Consider the following 24,893-nt stretch of genomic DNA (forward strand, 5'->3'; position numbering starts at 1 on the left):
TGCATGCTAAGTCGCTTCAGTCGTGTCTGACTCTGTGAACCCCACTGACAGCAGCCCATCAGTTTCCTCTGTCCATGGGATTCTCCAGGCAAGAATACTGGAGTGGGTTGCCATTTCCTTCTCCAAATTTAGTAGATATCAAAGAGCTTTCACATCTACTAACATTTTTTTACACTTTTTATTTTGTACTAAGATATAGTCGATCAAAAGGATATCCTTTTCATTATAGAGGACTAGAATGCAAAAGTAGGAAGTCAAGAGACACCTGGAATAACAGGCAAATATGGCCTTGGAGTACAGAATGAAGCCGGGCAAATGCTAACAGAGTTCTGCCAAGGGAACACACTGGTCATAGCAAACACCTTCTTCCAAACACAAGAGAAGACTACACATGGACATCACCAGATGGTCAACACCGAAATCAGATTGATTATATCTTTGCAGTCAAAGATAAAGAAGCTCTATACAGTCAGCAAAAACAAAACCGGGAGCTGACTGTGGCTCAGATCATGAACTCCTTATTGACAAATTCAGACTTAAATTGAAGAAAGTAGGGAAAACCACTAGACCATTCAGGTATGACCTAAATCAAATCCTTTATGATTATACAGTGGAAGTGAGAAATAGATTTAAAGGACTAGATCTGATAGACAGAGTGCCTGATGAACTATGGATGGAGGTTCATGACATTCTGCAGGAGACAAGGATCAAGACCATCCCCATGGAAAAGAAATGCAAAAAAGCAAAATGGCTGTCTGAGGAGGCCTCACAAATAGCTGTGAAGAGAAGCGAAAAGCAAAGGAGAAAAGGAAAGATATAAGCATCTGAATGCAGAGTTCCAAAGAATAACAAGGAGAGATAAGAAAGACTTCCTCAGCAATCAATGCAAAGAAATAGAGGAAAACAACAGAATGGGAAAGACTAGAGATCTCTTCAAGAAAATTAGAGATACCAAAGGAACATTTCATGCAAAGATGGGCTTGATAAAGGACAGAAATGCTATGGACCTAACAGAAGCAGAAGATATTAAGAAGTGGCAAGAATACACAGAAGAACTATACAAAAAAGAGCTTCACAACCCAGATAATCACGATGATGTGATCACTCACCTAGAGCCAGACATCCTGGAATGTGAAGTCAAGTGGGCCTTAGAAATCATCACTATGAATAAAGCTAGCGGAGGTAATGGAATTCCAGTGGAGCTATTTCAAATCCTGAAAGATGGTGCTGTGATAGTGCTGCACTCAATATGCCAGCAAATTTGGAAAACTCAGCAGTGGCCACAGGACTGGAAAAGGTCAGTTTTCATTCCAATCACAAAGAAAGGCAATGCCAAAGAATGCTCAAACTATTGCACAATTGCATTCATCTTACACACTAGTAAAGTAATGCTTAAAATCCTCCAAGCCAGGCTTCAGCAGTACGTGAACCGTGAACTTCCAGATGTTCATGCTGGTTTTAGAAAAGGCAGAGGAACCAGAGATCAAATTCCCAACATCTGCTGGATCCTCGAAAAAGCAAGAGAGTTCCAGAAAAACATCTATTTCTGCTTTATTGACTATGCCAAAGCTTTCGACTTTGTGGATCACAATCAACTGTGGAAAATTCTGAAAGAGATGGGAATACAGACCACCTGACCTGCCTCCTGAGAAATCTATATGCAGGTCAGGAAACAACAGTTAGAACTGGACATGGAAAAACAGACTGGTTCCAAATAGGAAAAGGAGTACATCAAGGCTGTATATTGTCACCCTGCTTATTTAACTTATACGCAGAGTACATCATGAGAAACGCTGGGCTGGAAGAAGCACAAGCTGGAATCAAGATTGCCGAGAGAAATATCAATAACCTCAGATATGCAGATGACACCACCCTTATGGCAGAGAGTGAAGAGGAACTAAAAAGCCTCTTGATGAAAGGGAAAGAGGAGAGTGAAAAAGTTGGCTTAAAGCTCAACATTCAGAAAACGAAGATCATGGCATCTGGTCCCATCAATTCATGGGAAACAGATGGGGAAACAGTAGCAGACTTTATTTTTGGGGCTCCAAAATCACTGCAGATGGTGATTGCAGCCATGAAATTGAAAGACGCTTACTCCTTGGAAGGAAAGTTATGACCAACCTAGAGAGCATATTCAAAAGCAGAGACATTACTTTGCCAACAAAGGTCCATCTAGTCAAGGCTATGGTTTTCCAGTGGTCATGTATGGATGTGAGAGTTGGACCGTGGAAAAAAAGCTGAGCGCTGAAGAATTGATGCTTTTGAACTGCGGTGTTGGAGAAGACTCTTGAGAGTCCCTTGGACTGCAAGGAGAGCCAGCCAGTCCATTCTAAAGGAGATCAGTCCTGGGTGTTCATTGGAAGGACTGATGTTGAAGCTGAAACTCCAATACTTTGGCCACCTGATGCGAAGAGTTGACTCATTGGAAAAGACTTTGATGCTGGGAGGGATTGGGGGCAGGAGGAGAAGGGGACGACAGAGGATGAGATGGCTGGATGGCATCACCGACTCTATGGACATGAGTTTGAGTGAACTCCGGGAGTTGGTGAGGGACAGGGAGGCCTGGCGTGCTGCGATTCATGGGATCGCAAAGAATCGGACACGACTGAGCGACTGAACTGAACTGATAGTCAATCAACAAATGATGTTGGGACAGTTCCAGGTGAACAGTGAAGGGACTCAGCCATACTCATACACACACCTGTTCTCCCCCAAACTCCCCTCCCATCCGGGCCTCCACTTAACATTGAGCCGAGTTCCATGTGCTATACAGTAAGTCCTTGCTGGTTATCCATTTTAAATACAGCGGTGTGTACATGTCCATCCCAAACTCCCTATCTCTTTCCTCCAGCAACCTTAAGTTCCTTCTCTAAGTCTGTAAATATCTTTCTGTTTTGCAAGTAAGTTCATTTGGGTATGGGTACTTTAAGACAACCAGAAGCTACTTTAGCAAAATGCAGCCATTTTCTTAGCTGTCCACAAGGTGGTGCTGTCGGTCGGGACTAAGCTTTCCTGATAGCTCAGACTGGATTTTTTTTTTTTTAATGGTATGATTTATTCAAGTTATTATGAATAGTTCTTTTATTTATTTATTTATTTTTAAAAAAAATTTTTAATTTTTTTTTATTTTTTAAATTTTAAAATCTTTAATTCTTACATGCGTTCCCAAACATTAACCTCCCTCCCCATAACATCTCTCTGGGTCATCCCCATGCACCAGCCCCAAGCATGCTGTATCCTGCGTCAGACATAGACTGGCGATTCAATTCTTACATGATAGTATACGTGTTAGAATGCCATTCTCCCAAATCATCCCACCCTCTCCCTCTCCCTCTGAGTCCAAAAGTCCGTTATACACATCTGTGTCTTTTTTCCTATCTTGCATATATATATGGAATTTAGGAAGATGGCAATGGATATTTTTTAACATGACCTGAGGCTGCCTGACAGAGGATGAAATGGTTGGATGGCATCATCGACTCGATGAACATGAGTTTGAGTAAGCTCCGGGAGTTGGTGATGGACAGGAAAGCCTGGCGTGCTGCAGTCCATGGGGTCGCAAAGAGTCGGACACGATTGAGGGACTGAACCGAACTGAACTGTTGCTGCTTGAGCAAAATGTAGCCATTTTCTTAGTCCACAAGGTGGTGCTGACGGCTGGGACTACAACAAACTATTTTAAATGTTGCTCACAGCAAAGATAGTGAAGTCGCTCAGTCGCGTCCAACTCTTAGTGACCCCATGGACTGCAGCCTACCAGGCTCCTCCGTCCATGGGATTTTCCAGACAAGAGTACTGGGATGGGGTGCCATTTACTTCTCCAGGGGTTCTTCCCGACCCCAGGATCGAACCCGGGTCTTCTGCATTGTAGGCAGACGCTTTACCATCTGAGCCACCAGGGAAGTCTGAAAAAACAATCAAAAATAAAAAGGTAGTCTGCAGAGATGGAGAAAATATATGCAAATCATACATCTGTAAGGGATTAATATCTAAAATATATAAGAAATTCAATAGAAAAAGCTATTTTAAATGGTCAAAGAAACTGAATAGATATCTTTCCAAAGATCAACGGGTACATGAAAAAACACTCAATGTCACTAATTATTAGGGAAATGCAAATCAAACCACAATGAAATATCACCTCAGACCAGGAAGGCAAGAGATAATAGCTTGCTACAACATTTCACTTATATCTTTCTCAGGGCACATTGATAGCTAATAATAAGAGCTAACATTTTTGATTCACAACTTATCAGAAATTTTTAAGTCTTTTCCTATATTAACTCTAAATATTCATCATTACCCTAGGAGAGATCCCATTTTACAGCTGAGGAAACAGCTATGTGGAGGTTATGTAACTTACAAATGCAGGAGACCTGGGTTCGATCCCTGGGTTGGGAAGACCCCCTGGAGAAGGGCATGGCAACCCACTCCAGTATTCTTGCCTGGAGAATTCCAAGGACAGAGGAGCCTGAAGGGCTACAGTCCACGGGGTCACAAAGAGTCGGGCACGACTGACTCTCACACACACACACACACACACACATAACTTTACAAAGTCATCAAACTCAAAAGACAGCAGGGTTTGCCTGCCACAGCAGTCTATCTCCAGCAGCTACACTCTTTTTGGTGGAGGGGGAGCTGTGCTGGGTCTCCCTTGCTGCACACAGGCTTTCTCTAGTTGGAGCGAGTGGCGGCTCCTCTTCGCTGCAGTTCATGGGCCTCTTATCGCAGTGGCTTCTCTTGTTGCAAAACATGGGATCTAGAGCACAGGCTCAGTAGTTGTGGCACATGGCTCAGCTGCTCCGCACGCAGACGTGGGATTTTCCCAGACCAGAGATCGAACCCGTGTCTCCTGCATTGGCAGGTGGATTCTTTACCACTGAGCCACCAGGGAAGCCCTATATTCCTAATTATACGTTATACCGCCTCTCGCTGCACATCATTTACTTAGATAAAGGCCCTTACGATTAGGCCCTGGGTCAAAACATCTTTTGCATTTTCCTACCACTAAGTAGTGTAGGAGACAGCAAGCTGCAGACAGAGCTGATAAATAGATACGGAACTGATGTCCAAAGGTCTGCTATTCCTTACCCATCCAACATGTCTACTTCTGTTTTTCTATCACAACCCAACCTAGTCAAGTCACACTCTGTTCCACTCCCTTCATTATCGCACACCAGGCTTTGGAATCTTAATATTTTAACTGACGTTTAGGCAAGGTTTATTGTGAAGCAGGCATTGGATGTGGGTGTAGATGAGACAAGAATAAATAAGCACACGGCTCTTGTGTTTTAAAAAGCACACAGTAAAGCTTCAGGATGAGAAATGAAGGCTCTTTGGGGAAGCCCAGGAAGTTATTCAAAGATGGCTTTTTGGAGGAAATAAGCCTGAATTTGTTTTAAAGGCCGAAAAGGAGGGGGCAGGGCCCATACGAAGAGGGTGGGTAAGCAGCTAGAGCAGCATTCTAGGCAGGACACGGGAAGACAGAGCTTTCAAGCATTTCCAGTCAGGCAGTGTGGCTGGGGTTAAGGCAGCATGGGTTCCGTGGTGGGAAAGAGGCCAAGATCACCAGTTCACTACGTGCACTAGGATTCTCCTCCCGAAATCAGTAGGCCTCCCTTTAATAGACTTTAGGGATAATGGCTTTTCATGCTGTCCATGGGGTTCTCCAGGAAAGAATACCAGAGTGGGTTGCCATTTCCTTCCCCAGAGCAAAATAGAAGTGGAAAAAAAGGGGAAGCAGTGATAGATTTTATTTTCTTGTGCTCCAAAGTCACTAAAGATGGTGGCTGCAGCCACGAAATTACAAGACCCTTGCTCCTTGGAAGAAAAGCTATGACAAACCTAGACAGTGTATTTTAAAAAGCAGAGATATCACTTTGCTGACAAATGTCTGTATAGTCAAAGCTGTGGTTTTCCAATAGTCACGCATGGATGTGAGAGTTGGACCATAAAAGAAGGCTGAACACTGAAGAACTGATGCTTTCAAACCATGGTGTTGGAAAAGACTCTTCAGAGTCCCTTGGACTGCAAGGAGATCAAACCAGTCAATCCTAAAGGAAATCAACCCTGGATATTCATTGGAAGGACTGTTGCTGAAGCTGAAGCCTCAATACTTTGGCCACCTGATGCAAAGAGCCAATTCACTAGAAAAGACTCTGACGCTGGAAAAGATTGAGGCCAAGAGGAAAAGGGGATGACAGAGGATAAGATGGTTAGATAGCATCAGTGACTCAGTGGACATGAATCTGAGCAAACTCCGGGAGATAGTGGAGGTCAGAGGAGCCTGGGGTGCCACAGTACATGGGGGTCACAGGGTGGGATAGGACTTAGAGACTCAACAAAAACAAGGGGGATAATGATCAGCTGTTTCTTTAGAGAGATCACTCGGCACTACAGTAGATGGTTTGGAAGGGAGAGTCGATGGAATCAGGGAAGTAGATTATAAAACTGTTGAGATGGGAGCAGGGACTGAAGCTGTGGAAGCCTGTTAAGACCCACCCTATACGGAGAAAGACCTCTCTGAAAGCATTAGCTTTCCCTGTCACCCGCCTGCCCATCTCCACCCAAAATCCTGCAGCGCTAGTGAAATCTTCCGCCCAAACGCTGGCACTTAATTGTCTTTTATTTTATTCCTTGTTTCCTCTGCATTACTCGAGTCTCCGTAAGTACGAACAGTACAATAAACGTTTACGGAATTGAGACGGCTTGTGAAGTCGCCCAAGGCCAAACAACGCGCCCTGTGTTACTCAACGCCCCCGCCACACACGGGAGCCCAGCCCTTGGCTGCGGCGCGCGGTCAGGACCCCGTCCACTAGGCGGCTTCGGGAGGGTTGATGTGAGTCATCGCATCCCTGAGCTCATTACCGCCTCCTTCCAAGACCTCGCAGGCGGACTTCCTCCAGAGCGGCTCCAGTCCCCCAGCTCGGCTGCGAGACCCACCGCGTCCACCAGAGGGCGCGGCTCCCCGGCTTCGGCATTCGGAAAAGCCCGTTCTCAGGGCGCAGGCAAAAAAAAAAAAAAACGCGGGTCTATTTCGGCCCTCTGCGGATGCCGTACCCAGGCTGTAAACAGGAAGTGGAACTCTACTTGGAACTTGACGTTGGGGTGAAAAAAAGCCAGGGACCGGGGGGAGACGCGGCCACTCCAGTGGAGCGTACGTTTTCGGGGAGCTCGGGCCCCGTCTCCACTTCTGTGACTCCTTCGCCCGCTCCTGCGCCGGTTCACGTGTTTTGCCACGACCATGGCCGAATACTCCTATGTGAAGTCCACCAAACTCGTGCTCAAGGGAACCAAGGCCAAGAGGTAAGGACGCGGGTTTGCGTGGGAGATTCTCGCCCTCTTTCTCGACGCCGCTCAGCCTTCCCCTCCCTGGGGCGAGTGTCCTGGGGCGTCAGCGCCCACCTGGGGGACCAGGAGCCACTTAAGGTCGGATTTCCCTTGATGAACCCCCACCTCCAGACCTATGCTTGGTAGGGCTGTGTTAGTCTGATCGTGTGGGTTTTAACAGTAACTTCCTTTATTAGGGATAACTGTTTTCAACATTGCCTCCCTTCCACCTTTAAAAAAAATTAATTTTAATGCAATATGCAGATACGGATTTTGAAAAGGCTATGGGTTCGAATCCGGACTCCGCCAATTACTAATCTTGTGACAGGTTCGTTAGTATCTTTGAGCTTCCTCTTGGGAGGGGATTAGTGATACTCCAAAAGGGTTGTTTTGAGGATTAAACAAGGTGGCGTGTACAGTAAATAAGTAGAGCCAAATGCAAGAAGAAGTTACCCAACTAGTCGATTTGCTCAGGGCTGATCATTTATGCAAATGCTGAGCATTTCATCCTGGTCTCAGTGATAAGAGTTTTAGGTACTTTTAGATGGGATGGAAAGAAGGTGTTAAGAAGCAAACTGAAGCCATGACTCTTAAGAACTCTGCCTAGGAGTCTGGGATTAAGAATTTATCCTGAATACATGTGAAACTGTTACTGCCTGAATTCATAGGAGGGAGGAGAGAGTTAGCTTCTGAAAGCTTATTTTGTGATGAAAATACAAATAAGTGTGTCTTATAGTCATTATAACTGCCAATATAGTTAACACACATGTAGCATTTCATATGTGCCAAGAACTGTTCTAAGCAATACCTGTTAACTTTTTTAAAAGTCACTCTTGCGCTTTTTATTGTTGAGATATACTACATATACTATAAAATTCGCCCTTTTAAATTAGAATTCAGTGGTTTTTAGTATATTCACAAAGCTCAGCACTGTTGAGTTGCTGAACATTTTCATCCTCTTAGAAGGAAGCCCTACCATCATTAGCAGTCACTCCACGTTCTGCTCATCCCCTAATCCCTGGCAACCACTAATCCACCTTTTGTCTGTATCAGTTTGCCTCATAAACATTCCATATAAATGGAATCATACAATATGCAGGATTGGACACAACTAAACGATACAGTATGCAGCCTTTTGTGTCTGGCTCCTTTTACTTAGGATAACATTTTCAAGATTCATCTATGTTGTATCAGTACTCATTCCTTTTATGGCGGAATAATATTCCATTAAGGGCTTCCCAGGTCGGGAAAGACAAGAGATCTCTTCAAGAAAATTAGAGATACCAAGGGAGCATTTCATGCGAAGATGGGCTCAATAAAGGACAGAAATGGTATGTACCTAACAGAAGCAGAAGATATTAAGAAGAGGTGGCAAGAATACACAGAAGAACTATACAAAAAAGATCTTCACGACCCAGATAATCATCATGGTGTGATCACTCACCTAGAGCCAGACATCCTGGAATGTGAAGTCAAGTGGGCCTTAGGAAGCATCACTATGAACAAAGTTAGTGGAAATGATAGAATTGCAGTTGAGCTGTTTCAAATCCTGAAAGATGATGCTGTGAAAGTGCTGCACTCAGTATGTCAGCAAATTTGGAAAAGTCAGCAGTGGCCACAATACTGGAAAAGGTCAGTTTTCATTCCAATCCCACAGAAAGGCAAAGCCAAAGAATGCTCAAACTACCACACAATTGCACTCATCTCACACGCTAGTAAAGTAATGCTCAAAATTCTCCAAGCCAGGCTTCAGCAATACGTGAACTGTGAACTTCCAATGTTCAAGCTGGTTTTAGAAAAGGCAGAGGAACCAGAGATCAAATTCCCAATATCTGCTGGATCATGGAAAAAGCAAGAGAGTTCCAGAAAAACATCTATTTCTGCTTTATTGACTATGCCAAAGCCTTTGACTGTGTGGATCACAATAAACTGGAAAATTCTGAAAGAGATGGGAATACCAGACCACCTGACCTGCCTCCTGAGAAATCTGTGTGCAGGTCAGGAAGCAACAGTTAGAACTGGACATGGAACAACAGACTGGTTCCAAATAGGAAAAGGAGTACGTCAAGGCTATATATTGTCACCCTGCTTATTTAATTTAAATGCAGACTACATCATGAGAAACGCTGGGCTGGATGAAGCACAAGCTGGAATCAAGACTGCCAGGAGAAATATCAATAACCTCAGATATGCAGATGACACCACCCTTATGGCAGAAAGTGAAGAGGAACTAAAAGCCTCTTGATGAAAGGGAAAGAGGAGAGTGAAAAAGTTAGCTTAAAGCTCAACATTCAGAAAACGAAGATCATGGCATCCGGTCCCATCACTTCATGGCAAATAGATGGGGAAACAGTGGAGACAGTGTCTGACTTTATTTTTGGGGGCTCCAAAATCACTGCAGATGGTGATTGCAGCCATGATATTAAAAGACTTTTACTCCTTGGAAGGAAAGTTAATGACCAACCTAGAGAGCATATTCAAAAGCAGAGACATTACTTTGTCAACCAAGGTCCGTCCAGTCAAGGCTATGGTTTTTCCAGTGGTCATGTATGGGTGTGAGAGTTGAACTATAAAGAAAGCTGAGCGCTGAAGAATTGATGCTTTTGAACTGTGGTGTTGGAGAAGACTCTTGAGGGTCCCTTGGACTGCTAGGAGATCCAGCCAGTCCATCCTAAAGGAGATCAGTCCTGGGTGTTCATTGGAAGGACTGATGCTAAAGCTGAAACTCCAATACTTTGGCCACCTCATGCGAAGAGCTGACTCATTGGAAAAGACTTTGATGCTGGGAGGGATTGGGGGCAGGAGGAGAAGGGGACGACAGAGGATGAGATGATTGGATGGCATCACCACATCAATGGACATGAGTTTGGGTAAATTCCAGGAGTTGGTGATGAACAGGGAGGCCTGGTATGCTGTGATTCATGGGGTCACACAGAGTCTGACACAACTGAGTGACTGAACTGAACTGAACTGAAGGTGGCTCAGTGGTAAAGAATCTGCCTGCCAATGCAGGAGATGCAGATTTGATCCCTGGGTGAGGAAGATCCCCTGGAGAAGGAAATGGCAGCCCACTCCAGTATTCTTGCCTGAGAAATCCCATGGACAGAGTAGCTTGGTTGGCCACAGTCCATGGGTTTGCACATAGTCAGACACGCCTGAGTGCCTAAACTACCACCAGAACTCCATTGTATGGATATAACACATTTTGTTTATCCATTCATTAGTTGATGGACATTTGGGTTTCCATTTTGGGGACTCTAATGAATAATGCTGCCATGAATATTCTTATGCAAGTCTCTATGCAGACCTATGTTTTCATTTCTCTTGGGTGTAAACCTAGGAGGAGAATCGTTAGATCCTGTGGTTTCCATAAACCTAATTCCATGTTTACCTTTTCAAGAACTTCAAACTCTTCTGGTTGCACCATTTCACATTTTCACAAGTAATGTATGAAGATTATGCCTGAACTCCTAATCCTCACAGTAAGGGTTGGGTTAAATTGTTGTCCTCATTTGTATAGGTGGAGAAATTGACAGATTAAGTAAATTTTCCCAAAAAATCACAGAGCTAAGAAATGACAGAATCACGATTCTAAAAGGCAGTCTGGCTCCAGAGTCTGTTCTCTTTAACTGTAACACAATATGAAGAGGATCAGAAGTGACTTCTCTGTATCAGAAGTAAGAGGGTATATCAAGGGATGTTGTTGTCGATCAGTAATTCATATATTAGTGTATATCTTAGAAGAGTCTTCTAAGATTCTATCTTACATTTAGTATGCAAATCAATATATCTAAACTCATCTATATAAATTATCTCCTGTAGTAAGAAGAAAAAGAGCAAAGAGAAGAAGAGAAAGAGAGAAGAAGATGAAGAAACTCAGCTTGATATTGTTGGTGAGTCAATTTTCTATTACTTCATTCTGCGCGAAGTTAGCATTGGTTGAGATTCCCTTAAAAATATTTTCCTAGTAGGGATAAGTAGTAAAAGAAAGTAGAAGGAATTTATGGCCAAGTCACATTTGTCTTAACATGCTCAAATATTAGAGTTATAGGTTGCTTTTATGTTCTAGCACAGTCGATGTCTGATGCCTCTTCTTCATCATCAGAACAAAGCACAGGAGAGAGGAAACTCAGGGCTCTGACTTAATAGGTGCCATTGTTAGACTACTTAGTAGCCCAGAGATGCTGATACATCATTTTAAAGGCCTGAAACATAAATATCATTTAACCATATTTTACAAATTATTTTCTCTCTTTTTATCATATTGATATCCAGTTGTCCTAGCACTATTGATGAATAGACTTTCTTTCTCATTAAAGTGCTTTGGTGTCTTTGTCGAAAATCAGTTGACTTTATATGTGTTAGTCTATTTCTGGACTCTGTTCCAGCGGTTTGTGTGTTGTTCTGTTGATGTATGTGTCTTGATTACTGCGCCATTTCATAAAATCTTAAAATCAGGTGGTGTGAATCTCCCAGCTTTATACTTCTGTACTTCTTTATAGTCTGGTAGAGCCTTTGTATTTCCATATAAATTTTATAATCAATGTATTACTTTCTATAATAAATCCTATTGGATTGACTATGGAATTGACTGTATTGAATCTAGAATCTAAGTCACGTGCAGAGAATCAACATGAAGTGTACTTGTTCAGTATAGCACAGAACATATACAAATAATTTTATATCACTACTACATTTTTAAGAAAGAATTAATGATCATAGGATGTTAATGATGATTCTGAGTAACGCATTTTTTTGTACTGAAAAATTATAAGTCAGAAATAGCTCAAATTATTGTGCAAACCTCTCACTAAATTATCTGAACTGTAGTAAAATATACCTAACATAAAGTCCATCACTTTAGCCGTTTTTCGGTGTACAGTTCAGTGTCATTAAGTGCATCGCCACTGCTGTGCAGCCGTCACCACCAACCATCTTCAATTCAAGAAGAATATTTTTCCTCTTGCAAAGCTGAAACTGTTCACCCATTAAATTATAAATGCCCATACCTCACTCTCCCCTAGTCCCGAGCAACCGCCATCCTGTTTTTTATCTCTCTGAATTCAACTACTCCAGAACTGCAAAAAAAAATTTTTTTAAGTTAATAAGTTACAATGACAACAGCAGCAAGTAAGAACCTTCCATCACAAATACAAAATGTAAATTTAAATGACTGATTTTATCTTTTAGGAATCTGGTGGACAGTAACGAACTTTGGTGAGATTTCAGGAACCATAGCGATTGAAATGGATAAAGGAACCTACATACATGCACTTGACAATGGGCTTTTTACACTGGGAGCTCCACATAAAGAAGGTTTGTGTCTGGTAGCGGCAATGGGATGGAAAAGGCCACTTGAAGTTAATATTTTATGGCATTCGTTCACTTAAATTCTAATAGCAAATGTATGCCAGAGGGGTGAATCCATTGATTTGACTTCTTCCACTTTCTTCCTTCCTCACTATTTACGTTGTTGGCAACTCCCTCTTTCCAGTGTAAGCATTTGAAAACATTCTGTGTAGTTCCAAAAGGGTATCCATGGCAATCAAAACTAATGTGAATAATTGAAATAATAAAAGGAAAGAAAAAGAAAACCTAGATGAGTCAAAAGTTTGAATTCCTTTACTCTTTAGACCTTTCGCCACAACTAACCCGGGGCACTATTAATCTGAAGTTTTCTCTTTCCATTTAGCGCATGGGAAGAAGCACTAATGAGACATGAAGTAATTAGAAGATTACTAAGAGCTTTTTGTCCAAATGGTCATCCCTTTAATAAATTAAAGCATTTTAGGTTTTTAAACATTAAGTGCTTATTTGTCTATGTGCTGACTGCATTTTAAAACACAAAGAGATAGTATCTTGGAACTAACTAAATAAATAAGCATCATGCTGACCTATCTCATTAGATATGTAAAACTAAACTAGTTTTTTTGTTTTTTTTTTAACATATGTTCTCATTGACTGTTAGAGACTGTCTAACAAAACTAAAGTTTGATTTTACATATAGAAGATAAACTATTCTCTCCCTCTCTTTTTTTTTTTTTTTTGGCTTAAAATAACACAAATTTATTATTATCACACAACTGTAGAGGTCAGAAGTCCAAAGTGAGTCTTGATGATCTAGAATCAAATGTTATCTGCATTTGAAGATAAAGTAACTCTTGATACTATGAATACTATGTCATGTCCGACTCTTTGTGACCCTGTGGACTGTAGCCCGCCAGGCTCCTCTGTCTATGGAATTCTGCAGGCAAGAATACAGAGTGGGTAGCCTTTTCCTACTCCAAGGGATCTTCCCAACCCAGGGATTGAACCCACGTCTGCTGTGTTGGCAGGTGGGTTCTTCACTGTCTGAACCACCAGGGAAGGCCATATACTGTATTATAATTACATAATATAATATTCTTACATTTGGTTTCAAAAGAGAAAGAGCTACTTTTTTTAAGCTAATGAGTATTTTTACATGTATATTTATAAGAAATGTCATATTTACTTCAAAATGTTTTTCTCTTGCAGTTGATGAGGGCCCTAGTCCTCCAGAGCAGTTTACAGCTGTCAAATTGTCTGATTCCAGGTAAGCTTGAGTTGAACGATAATTAATACATTGTAATACAACATGATATAATAGGATATATCCATTAAAAGTGGTGTTTTTGAAGAAGAATGAATTTGGAAAAATGTTTGCTGCATAATATAAGGTATTATGTAGTACTTGTACTTAAAAAGTAGAATATTAAACTGTATACACAGAACCACGTTGTCCAGTATGGTAGCCACTTGCCATACATGGCTTTGGGACATTGGAACTGTGGTTAATCTGAATTTTATATACACGTTTTTATGTTCCACATTTAATTTTCTCTCAGTTTTTAACATTTAACTATTTTATTAATCTGAAGAATTGCCCTGAAGTCTGGCTATGGAAAATACCTTGGTATAAATTCAGACGGACTTGTTGTTGGGCGTTCAGATGCAATTGGACCTAGAGAGCAGTGGGAACCCGTCTTTCAAGATGTAAGTACTATTGTTTTTTTACAAGTTCCTTCTCAGTGTAGGAGAAAGTCTCTAACAGTCAGTGAGAGCATATATTCAGGAAAAACAAAAAAGTAGAGTGCAATAATATGCATTAAATTTTTACAAACTAACATGAATTCATAACCTTCAAAAGATCTCAAAAAATAGTGCAACACAGGGGAAAAAAAAACACAACAATCAACAGAGTGAAAAGACATGCTGTGGATTGGGGAAAAGTACTTACAAGCTAGATATCTGTTAAAGGGTTAATGTCCAAAATATATAAGATAATACTCATTCAGTTCTCTGAGATCTGCTCTTAGTGGATCAGTGATGAAAACAGCCAAATCTGAGCATCAGAAGACCTTTAGTCTACCTGATACATGATCTCTGTAGTTCTGAGAAGCTAAAGAATTTAAAATAAAATGTGTGTGTGTGTGTGTGTGTGTGTGTGTGTGTGTGTGTGTGTGAAGGTGACAGTAGATAACTCAGGACTTTATTGATGGGTGAGTGTGTGTGTGTATGAAAGGCTGATCAGTTCTGAGCAATGATGAAAGGTTTTATTACTATGGACCTTTATAACTGTGAAGGTTTCTACACTTGATCTGAGCTCAGAATTTTTTTTGTGTGTGTGAGGTTTCTTTTTTTTTTATTTTTTTTTTTATTTTTTTTTTTAAGCTCAGAATTTTTAGAAAAACATTCAGTAGCAAAAACAAAAAAAAATTTTTTTAATTGGCAAAGAAACTGAATAGCTATTTCTCATTATATCAACAGAAGAGGCCAGCATATCATAAGGCAATATGATGAGTCAGATACTACCAGTCATACAGAACTTTAGGGATTTTCGTTTCACTTTATTTTGGGGGAAGACACTAAGTTTTAAAATTTTATAGAAAGACTTAAAAGTCCCTGGTATAACAAGTAAAACTTTAACACAGAAAAGAGACTCAGTGGAAAAATCAGCAGCACAGATTGAAATCACCTTGGACTAAATTACAGCCACATCCCAGCTCACCAAGAGTCCTGCAGATGACAGAAAACTCAGCCCTTACTCCCTCAAATAAGAAATTAAATCAAATTCATGTTATTAGCAATTTGGTCACTGGTTATGACAGATGATTAAATTCTTCCTACACCCAAAAGTCCCTCACACATTGATTCTTAAAAGTTCTGAGCAGTAAATTCAAAGGCATCAAAGGCTAGCTTTTCTACTTTTTCCTGCATTTCTTTTTTTTTAATGTTATTGAAGTATAGTTGATTATACTTCAACTCTTATATTTTTATATTTTCTAATTATGGAATAAAATCTTAAAATATTACTATTTGAGTAAAATACATTATATCTTTTTTTCTTTAAAGCTAATTTTTAAAAAAAATTTACTAAATCAAGTATATCCCAGTAAATCTTGGAGACCAAAGGAAATAATTCTATTCCATATAGTTAGAATTTAGTCCTACTAAACCTACTAATAGCAGATTAAAAGTATTTAATCTAATATTAGAAGTATTTAATGTGATTATCTGAGTAGTAAGATTATAAATGATTCTGATTTGCTTTTCTATGTTTTTTTTATTTTCTAGATTTTCTTCACATTCTTGTTCCTGATTCCTTTTAGATTTGGGAAGGAATCAGTTCAGTCTCAAGACTTAAGAATCTTTTTGCAGATATTCTTATAACTTACTTCTTATTTTGTTTCATTTAGGGGAAAATGGCTTTACTGGCCTCCAATAGCTGTTTTATTAGATGCAATGAAGCAGGTGATATAGAAGCAAAAAGTAAAACAGCAGGAGAAGAAGAAATGATAAAGGTAATCATGAGAATTTTCTATAGACTAATGCACGTCACATACATGATGTGACTACGTCTGTTTAAAATGTTGTGATCTGATCCACACTCACTGTGTGTAATGCATTAGTGAGGGCCATGGTGGAAGGCAGAAAGAAATGAGGAAAAAAAGCCTTTTTTAAAGTGGCCTAATCCTTATCAATAAAGCATAAAAATCCATGTTACATTTTCTCTACTATCAGCATAACTTAAATGCATCTATCAAATATGTGTATACATTATGTTTTAAATTTGTGTCATATGTTTGATTTTACTTTTTAAATATTCTGTTTTCATAATCTTTAGTTTTACAGTCTTATAGTACTCTTTTTAACCTCAAAAATATCGTTAATCTTTTGAAACAAGAATGTTAATACCAGTAACTGTTCATTTCATCATTTGGAGTTGATTGATGGAGAAAGAAATACCATTCTAGATAGCTCAGGAATTAGAAGTTTTAGTATATCTTCCATAGTTTTCTCAAAAGCCATTTTCACTGCTAAAAATATCCCAAAAAATTTAAATCTAAAACCTAGATTTTCTTTTGTTGTAATTTTTTAAAGTGTTAGTCATAATATTTTTGAACTGTTCAATACATAAAACTAAAGCAAATAGCTCCAGGCACATGCATGATTGTCTTTACTGTTCCCATAAGATAGTTACTATTATCTTTTAACTGTCCACGGGAGGAATAGCCTCTAACCATCCTTAAATCCTCACTGTTTTGATCAGTCACTGCACGAAGTCTCACAGCTAAAGTGGAGACAGAATGCATACCCAGGCCCAACTGGCCCTAGAAGTTACATTCCACAGCACATTGCTTCTCCAAAAGCAAGTCACTAGAAAAATGCTGGCGGGGCATTCTCTGGTGGTCTGGTGGTTAAGACTCCGAGCTTCCACTGCAGGGACACAGGTTCTACCCTGGTCAGGGAACTAAGATCCCACTCACCTATTTATTTCATTTTTGATTATATTTAATTTTTTGTATCATTTTTAAGTTGTTTACTTGGATTGCATTATAAAAGTATGATTATTGAAGACAAACAGTGCAACTCTATGAGCAGTACTTTGCACAACTACAGAAGGAAAAAAAAAAAAGTATGCGGTATTTATCAACAATTGCAGCTATTTTTATATGAAGTACCTGTCAGGTTTTCCTGGGTCTGTTTGGTTGGGCAGGTACCTGGAACCTCTGAGCAGCGATAATCCAGGACTCAGTCCACCCTCCCTTCCACATTGCAGGCTCTGCTTGTCTGTGTCAGCATCCACCTTCATAGACTGGCCTTATCTACCAGAACATATCCCTTCCTGCCAAGGGCAGTATAGTGTCACAGTATAGAATTTCCACAGTTTTTTGAGGACTCCTCCAGCCAGAGTGGTTGCACACATATTAATTGCTCATGCCTTATTATTGCCTACAACTTTCAAAGCAATCTTGGAATGTGCTCTAAGCCACAGAGATCACTTTCAAGATGTTGGTCCTTTGGGTTGCAGATTGCCAGTTCCTTGGCCCTGAATTCTATCCCCTTCCTGCCCCACTCCATTCTCCAGGCAAGAATACTGGAGTGGGTAGCCATTCCCTTCTCCAGGGGATCTTCCCCACCCAGGGATCGAACCCCAGGTTCCTGCATTGCAGGCAGCCTTTTCCATCTAAGCCACCAGGGAAGCCCTTTGGCCTACTCAGTTGATCTTAATTGTTATATCTGTGTCAGTTAATCTATTGCAGGTGATAGTATCTGTCAAAACTTATGAAGGTAAAAGGATTTAAAAGGGATAAATTCCAATTAGGTAGAAACAAATTGTGTTATGTTAAAAGCTTTGAAGCATTTGGTAAAAGCCTGTGCATAGTAAAACAGCTACTGTCTTAAACTTTCAGTGTTATAAAGTGTACACTAAATAGCAGGATAATTTGATTCTACTGTATTTACTTTTGGAGCCAAAATTAAACTAGTTAAATTATTGCCTAATTGGGATAGTGATATCTGATCTGTAAAATGCTTTTCAAGTAATTTTCTCTTTAGTTTTTCTCATGTAAGGGATCTAAGGAAACAAATAATAGCAATTATTTATGTAAGTTACATGTATATATAAACATATCTAGAACTTGTTTTATTCTGAATCTAACTGCCAAGTTGTTTTCTTCTTTTGTATAAGAAATCATCTAGAACGTTCTTTTGTAATAAGTAAGGTGGGGCAGGGGAAGATAAATGTGTAACCTCTGTGTTCTCATCTCCAATATATAGATCAGATCCTGCGCCGAAAGAGAAACTAAGAAAAAAGATGATATTCCAGAAGAAGACAAAGGAAATGTCAAACAGTGTGAAATCAATTACGTGTAGGCATTTTTTTTTCTTTTAGAACCAAAGGTTTGGCAGTGACATGCTTCTCAAGACACCTAAAATAAAAGACCTGAAAGACAAGAACAGACAACATAATGTAGACTCTAGGATAGGGCACTGAGCTGAGCGCCTCTCGTAAGGGTTCAGGTTTCAACATTCCCGTCACCTGGATTGGTCTGTTCTCCCTGCTCAAGGCTTCCCAGTGGCTCAGTGGTAAAGAATCCGCCTGCCAAGCAGGAGATGCAGGTTCATCCCCTGGGTCGGGAAGATCCCCTGGAGGAGGGCACGACAACCCACTCCAGTATTCGTGCCTGGAGAATCCCATGGACAGAGGAGCGTGGTGGGCTACCATCCATGGGGTCGCAAAGAGTCAGATGCGACTTAGCAATAAACAACAGTCCTGCTCTGTAGAGTGGCTGTCGCCGTCAGTACATAAAGCCTGTCAAACGTTGCCCGGACACAGGAGACTCCAGCCAACACTCCCAAGTGTTAATTAAATTTGTAGAGCTACCCAGACAACTGCCTTCTTGATGGTGAGGTAGAAAAGTCATTTTTGTTGTTGAAAAGTTGTAAATTATTTGAGTAGAACAGTTTTTCTTTAGTAAATGAAAAACTTAAAATATTAGTAAGCTTGTTAGTAAACATGTATAATCAAAGTTTGAGACATTTTTCAAGAAAGGCATTTTCTTAACAGAAAAAAATTCCAGAGCTTCCAAGACCACAAGCTTAAAATAAGTAAAGAAGACAGTAAAATTCTGAAAAAGGCCCGGAAAGATGGATTCTTGCATGAAACACTTCTGGACAGGTAAGTAAACTTTTATTCATTTCCAACTATTTTCAGTGTCCAATAGAAGTGGTGTATAAACTCATGTTCTTTTCTTAATTACTGTAATTTTAAAAATTTGTCTTTATTTCTAAATTTTGAATGTGGTGGTTATTACCTTAAAATGGACATTGTAAGTCTGGGAAAAGATCACCAAGAAAAAATATTTGGAAATAGCCAGATTCCAAGGGCTTATATATTTTGTTACAAGCAATTCAGGTTTGACTGAAACTACTTCATAAATTCATTTACCATCGACTTTTTTGTAACTGTTAAAACCAGGGCTAGAGAGAAGTAGTAATTTTAAAATTCAGTGGGTTCTGTCAAAAGTACTACAGGTTTCCAAAAATGAGATAAAAATCAGTTTTAAAATTTCTAAGTATAAAATTGATGAAATTGAAGCACTTTGTTAAGTTGAATTCATACATGTGCAGGATATTCAACATAGCACATTATTAATATTTGTTTATTAGTTCCTATTTAAGAAAGTAGTGTCCTGGATTTCCAACATTAGTAAAATGGTTGGAGAGGCTTAGTTGTGAGCTTACAAATACAAATCAAGTAAGCACCAGATCAGAAGAGAATCTGGTAATCTGCCACTTTTCAAGTCTTATGTTGCAGAAGTCTTATGTTGTGGAAGTATTTAGAAGAATACTTAAATTCAGAGGCAATTAAAATTGCTGTTATGGATTTTAAAAGTCCTTAGGCAACATGAGTTAAAGATTAGGAAAAGTGTTTTTGGTAAGAATAAAATCCCATGTATTATGAAACATAATATTGAGAAGTAAACATTTTAATTAAAATATTTTACCATAAGCAGTGTGGTAAGATAATACCTGAAACTGAGGGCACAATTGCCGAACACAGTTTATGATTTTAGTAGCAGGTGACCACTATATGACATGTTTTCAATAGATTAATTTTTTTATTTGTTTTTTGTTTAAACAGGAGAGCCAAATTGAAAGCTGATAGATACTGCAAATAACCAGGATTTTTGTTTCTGTCTTCTTTTGTTTGTTTGTTTGTTTTTAATAATAAAACCAATGCTTTTACAGAATTATTGGGCTGCTTTGTAATTATTGTTGAACCAGTAGCTAGATTTAACTAAGATTAGACATCCTGGCATGTGAAGTCAAGTGGGCCTTAGAAAGCATCACTATGAACAAAGCTAGTGGAGGTGATGGAATTCCAGTTGAGCTATTTCAAATCCTGAAAGATGATGCTGTGAAAGTGTGCACTCCATATGCCAGCAACTTTGGAAAACTCAGCAGTGGCCACAGGACTGGAAAAGGTCAGTTTTCATTCCAATCCCAAAGAAAGGCAATGCCAAAGAATGCTCAAACTACTGCACAATTGCAGTCATCTCACACGCTAGTAAAGTAATGCTCAAAATTCTCCAAGCCAGGCCTCAGCAATACTTGAACCGTGAACTTCCTGATATTCAAGCTGGTTTTAGAAAAGGCAGAGGAACCAGAGATCAAATTGCTAACATCTGCTGGATCCTCAAAAAAGCAAGAAAGTTCCAGAAAAACATCTATTTCTGCTTTATTGACCATGCCAAAGCCTTTGACTGTGTGGATCACAATAAACTGTGGAAAATTCTGAAAGAGATGGGAATACCAGACCACCTGACCTGCCTCTTGAGAAATCTGTATGCAGGTCAGGAAGCAACAGTTAGAACTGGACATGAAACAACAGACTGGTTCCAAATAGGAAAATGTGTACGTCAAGGCTGTATATTGTCACCCTGCTTATTTAACTTATATGCAGAGTATATCATGAGAAACGCTGGACTGGAAGAAACACAAGCTGGAATCAAGATTGCCAGGAGAAATATCAATAACCTCAGATATGCAGATGACACCACCTTATGGCAGAGAGTGAAGAGGAACTAAAAAGCCTCTTGATGAAAGTGAAGGAGGAGAGTGAAAAAGTTGGCTTAAAGCTCAACATTCAGAAAACTAAGATCATGGCATCCAGTCCCATCACTTCATGGGAAATAGATGTGGAAACAGTGTCAGACTTTATTTTGGGGGGCTCCAAAATCACTGCAGATGGTGACTGCAGCCATGAAATTAAAAGACGCTTACTCCTTGGAAGAAAAGTTATGACCAACCTAGAGAGCATATTCAAAAGCAGAGACATTACTTTGCCAACTAAGGTCCATCTAGTCAAGGCTGTGGTTTTTCCAGTAGTCATGTATGGATGTGAGAGTTGGACTGTGAAGAAGGCTGAGCACCAAAAAATTGATGCTTTTGAACTGTGGTGTTGGAGAAGACTCTTGAGAGTCCCTTGGACTGTAAGGAGATCCAACCAGTCCATTCTGAAGGAGATCAGCCCTGGGATTTCTTTGGAAGGAATGATGCTGAAGCTGAAACTCCAGTACTTTGGCCACCTCATGCGAAGAGTTGACTCATTGGAAAAGACTCTGATGCTGGGAGGGATTGGGGGCAGGAGAAGAAGGGGACGACAGAGGATGAGATGGCTGGATAGCATCACTGACTCGATGGACGCGAGTCTGAATGAACTCTGGGAGTTGGTGATGGACAGGGCGGCCTGGCATGCTGCGATTCATGGGGTCGCAAAGAGTCGGACACGACTGAGCAACTGAACTGAACTGAACTGAACTGAAATCAAGTTTAATTGAGCTTCTCCATGGAGGTACTTGGAAAGTGGCACAGAATTTTTTTTTTTTTCTGGATTTCCTGTCAAAAGGATGAAGGTCTACTGTATGAAACTAATATTTCTTGGGCAGTTTGTGGAAGCTGTCTTACTGCTTTACAGTCTTAACTTTCCATTTCTTAATACAATAGGTGTCTGAGCAGTGCCTTTAAAAGGAAGTTAGAAACTCCCAGTCTATCAGCAAGGCTTTGATTCTACCTCTGAAACTGCCCAGATCATACACAAGCCAAGCAAATAACAGGACAAGGGGGCTGAACAGAGAGAAAGAAATTGCATTAAGCAGTGGGGTGAAAACAGGAAACATCACAAAAGAGAGAGTAGGTTCAGAACAGAGGCTAAGAGTAAAACTGGGGAAATTCCATACTTAGAATCATCTAGCCATAACTAGATGTAATGCTTTCATTCTCACTTGTGGGATGGAAAGGGAGCTATTAAAGAGGTTCAGACACTAAGCATTGCTGAGGTCTGCTTTGCCCAGGCAGTTTTATGCCCAGTCTGTCTCCTTCTGGACTGAAACAATGGGCTGGATGAAGCACAAGCTGGAATCAAAATTGCCAGGAGAAATATCAGTAACCTCAGATATGCAGATGACACCACCCTTAATGGCAGAAAGCAAAGAACTAAAGAGCCTCTTGATGAAATGAAAGAGCAGAGTGAAAAAGTTGGCTTAAAGCTCAACATTCAGAAAACTAAGATCATGGTATCTGGTCCCTTCACTTCATGACAGATGGGGAAACAGTGGAAACAGTGACAGACTTTTTCTGGGCTCCAAAATTACTGCAGATGGTGATTGCAGCTGTGAATTACTCCTTGGGAGAAAAGTTATGACCAACCTAGACAGCATATTAAAAAGCAGAGACATTACTTTGCCAACAAAGGTCAAAGCTATGGTTTTTCCAGTAGTCATGTATGGATGTGAGAGTTGTACTATGAAGAAAGCTGAGTGCTGAAGAATTGATGCTTTTGAACTGTGGTGTTGGAGAAGACTCTTGAGAGTGCCTTGGACTGCAAGGAGATCCAACCAGTCCATCCTAAAGGAAATCAGTCCTGAATATTAATTGGAAGGACTGATGTTGAAGCTGAAACTCCAGTAATTTGGCCACCTGATGCAAAGAACTGACTCATTGGAAAAGACCCTGATGCTGGGAAAGATTGAAGGCAGGAGGAGAAGGGGACAACAGAAAATGAGATGGTTGGATGGCATCACTGACTCAATGGACATGAGTTTGGGTAAACTCCAAGAGTTGGTGATAGACAGGGAGGCCTGGCGTGCTGGAGTCGATAGGGTCGCAAAGATCAGACACGATTGAGCGACTGAACTGAACTGTCTCCTTCTGAGTTCCTGAACACAGTACTCAGGATGTCATCTAACCCTGTGACTGTTCCTGAATCCAGTTTGTGTACCAAGTACCTGGAAATTCCGCTTCAGTAGAGCTAAGGCTGGCTGATGCATTTTTACGTTTTTACAATTCCATGTTGATTCCAGTGCTCAGCCATGACCAAGACCTGGTGTGACACCCTGTCTAGTTCTCAGCCTCTATATTCCATCTGTCACCAACTCTAGACTCGTATGGCCCCTCTACAAAAAGGTTGCTAAGCCACCAACACGACGAGCCTTGTAGAGGAACTCTTATTGTAGCTCTCACCCTAACGTGGCATCCTAGTTCCAACAGCTGAACATTCTCCAATGTTGCCTTCTCCTCCTTCTGATCCCCCAAAGGAGTGGTTCTCAAGCAGGGCCAATTTTGCCCACAGGGGACATTTTGGAATGTCTGGAAACATTTTTGGTTGTCACAACTGGGAGAGGAGGGGATAATCTGAGATTTAGAGGATTAGAAACTAGGGATACTGCTAAACATCCTCCGATGCACAGGACAGCACCCCCCCCCCAAATAATTTAACAAAGAATTATCCAGTCAAATTGCCAGTGGTGCCAAGATTGTGAAACTTGCCCTAGGACTTAGTCCATTCCTTGCTTTTGTCAGCTCCCCAACCCCTAAAAATAAATGTATATACATAAGAATTGTCTAGGATACCTGTAGTTCTCCAAGACCCATCCTTAGAGATGCCGGCTTAACAAATCTAAGATTAGTCCCCCAATTTTTAACAAGCACTCCAGGTAATTCTGAAGCAGGCCTCTGAACCACACTTGGAGAAACACTATCCTCAAGAGACTGAGATTCCCTGGTGGGTCAGCTGGTAAAGAATCCACCTGCAATGTGAGAGATCTAGGTTCAATCCCTGGGTTGGGAAAATGCCCTGGAGGAGGGCATGGCAACCCACTCCAGTGTTCTTGCCTGGAGAATCCCATAGACAGAGGAGCCTATCAGGCTTCAGTCCGTGGGGTCGCAAAGAGTTGGGCATGACTGAGCAACTAAGCACACAAGAGACTTAAGTCTTCTTTCCAAGACTAGCTTGGCACCAGGGCCCCACTGCCAGCTGACTGATTTCCCTGGAGCAAACATCTTGTTAACCGGAATGTCTGAATGTAATACATCCCTGGATTTCTTGTCACCATGCTCATCTTCACATTAACCCAGTGTCTGTCCCCGTTCAAGAGAACAGGACTAATTTCAGGTCTCAGCAACTAGGAGGATACAGAGAGGCATTTCCTGCCTTCACGGAGTTTATATACTAGTGAAGGAGGATAACAAGTAAAAAATCGCAGGTAACAGGTGAGTGTTCCTTCCCGGTTTTGAGCATTGCATTTTATACAACCCCCATTATAGCACTGAAGTCAGTCTCGGAGAGTGGCAGAGATCAAGAGTGAATGTACAGAGAGCCATGTGGTCCACATTTTTCCATCGTGTACATAAGCTTATCAGGATAAATTTTGTTTAAAGCACTGTCAAAATCAAGATACGTTCTGGGCTTCCCT

The 24,893-nt window shown here is 40.5% G+C and overlaps 1 protein-coding gene and 2 non-coding genes across 3 annotated transcripts; all 3 read left to right on the plus strand.

The window, feature by feature from the left end:
* The first annotated feature begins 7,088 nt into the window (after nucleotides 1-7,088).
* Nucleotides 7,089-20,390, plus strand: FRG1 (FSHD region gene 1). Its single transcript, XM_004023204.6, has 9 exons — nucleotides 7,089-7,308; nucleotides 11,155-11,225; nucleotides 12,523-12,648; nucleotides 13,849-13,906; nucleotides 14,232-14,346; nucleotides 16,050-16,154; nucleotides 18,415-18,506; nucleotides 19,205-19,315; nucleotides 20,282-20,390. The coding sequence occupies exons 1-9, from the start codon at nucleotides 7,247-7,249 to the stop codon at nucleotides 20,316-20,318; spliced, it is 777 nt and encodes a 258-aa protein (XP_004023253.4). The 5' UTR covers nucleotides 7,089-7,246; the 3' UTR covers nucleotides 20,319-20,390.
* Nucleotides 14,672-14,750, plus strand: LOC114111113 (small nucleolar RNA U2-19). The gene has a single exon (XR_003587237.1). It is a non-coding gene; the product is annotated as a small nucleolar RNA U2-19 (small nucleolar RNA).
* LOC114111112 (small nucleolar RNA U2-30) lies at nucleotides 14,889-14,960 on the plus strand. The gene has a single exon (XR_003587236.1). It is a non-coding gene; the product is annotated as a small nucleolar RNA U2-30 (small nucleolar RNA).
* Nucleotides 20,391-24,893: the final 4,503 nt, after the last annotated feature.

Source organism: Ovis aries, chromosome 26, assembly GCF_016772045.2.
Source record: "Ovis aries strain OAR_USU_Benz2616 breed Rambouillet chromosome 26, ARS-UI_Ramb_v3.0, whole genome shotgun sequence".
In the NCBI taxonomy this organism is placed as follows: Eukaryota; Metazoa; Chordata; class Mammalia; order Artiodactyla; family Bovidae; genus Ovis; species Ovis aries.

Excerpts from the sequence above, each read along its gene's own strand:
- FRG1 (XM_004023204.6), top strand. The coding sequence starts at position 7,247 with ATGGCCGAATACTCCTATGTGAAGTCCACCAAACTCGTGCTCAAGGGA. Across the intron at positions 12,649-13,848 it reads GGGAGCTCCACATAAAGAAG|TTGATGAGGGCCCTAGTCCT; the intron begins GTTTGTGTCTGG and ends TTTCTCTTGCAG. Across the intron at positions 13,907-14,231 it reads GTCAAATTGTCTGATTCCAG|AATTGCCCTGAAGTCTGGCT; the intron begins GTAAGCTTGAGT and ends ATTAATCTGAAG.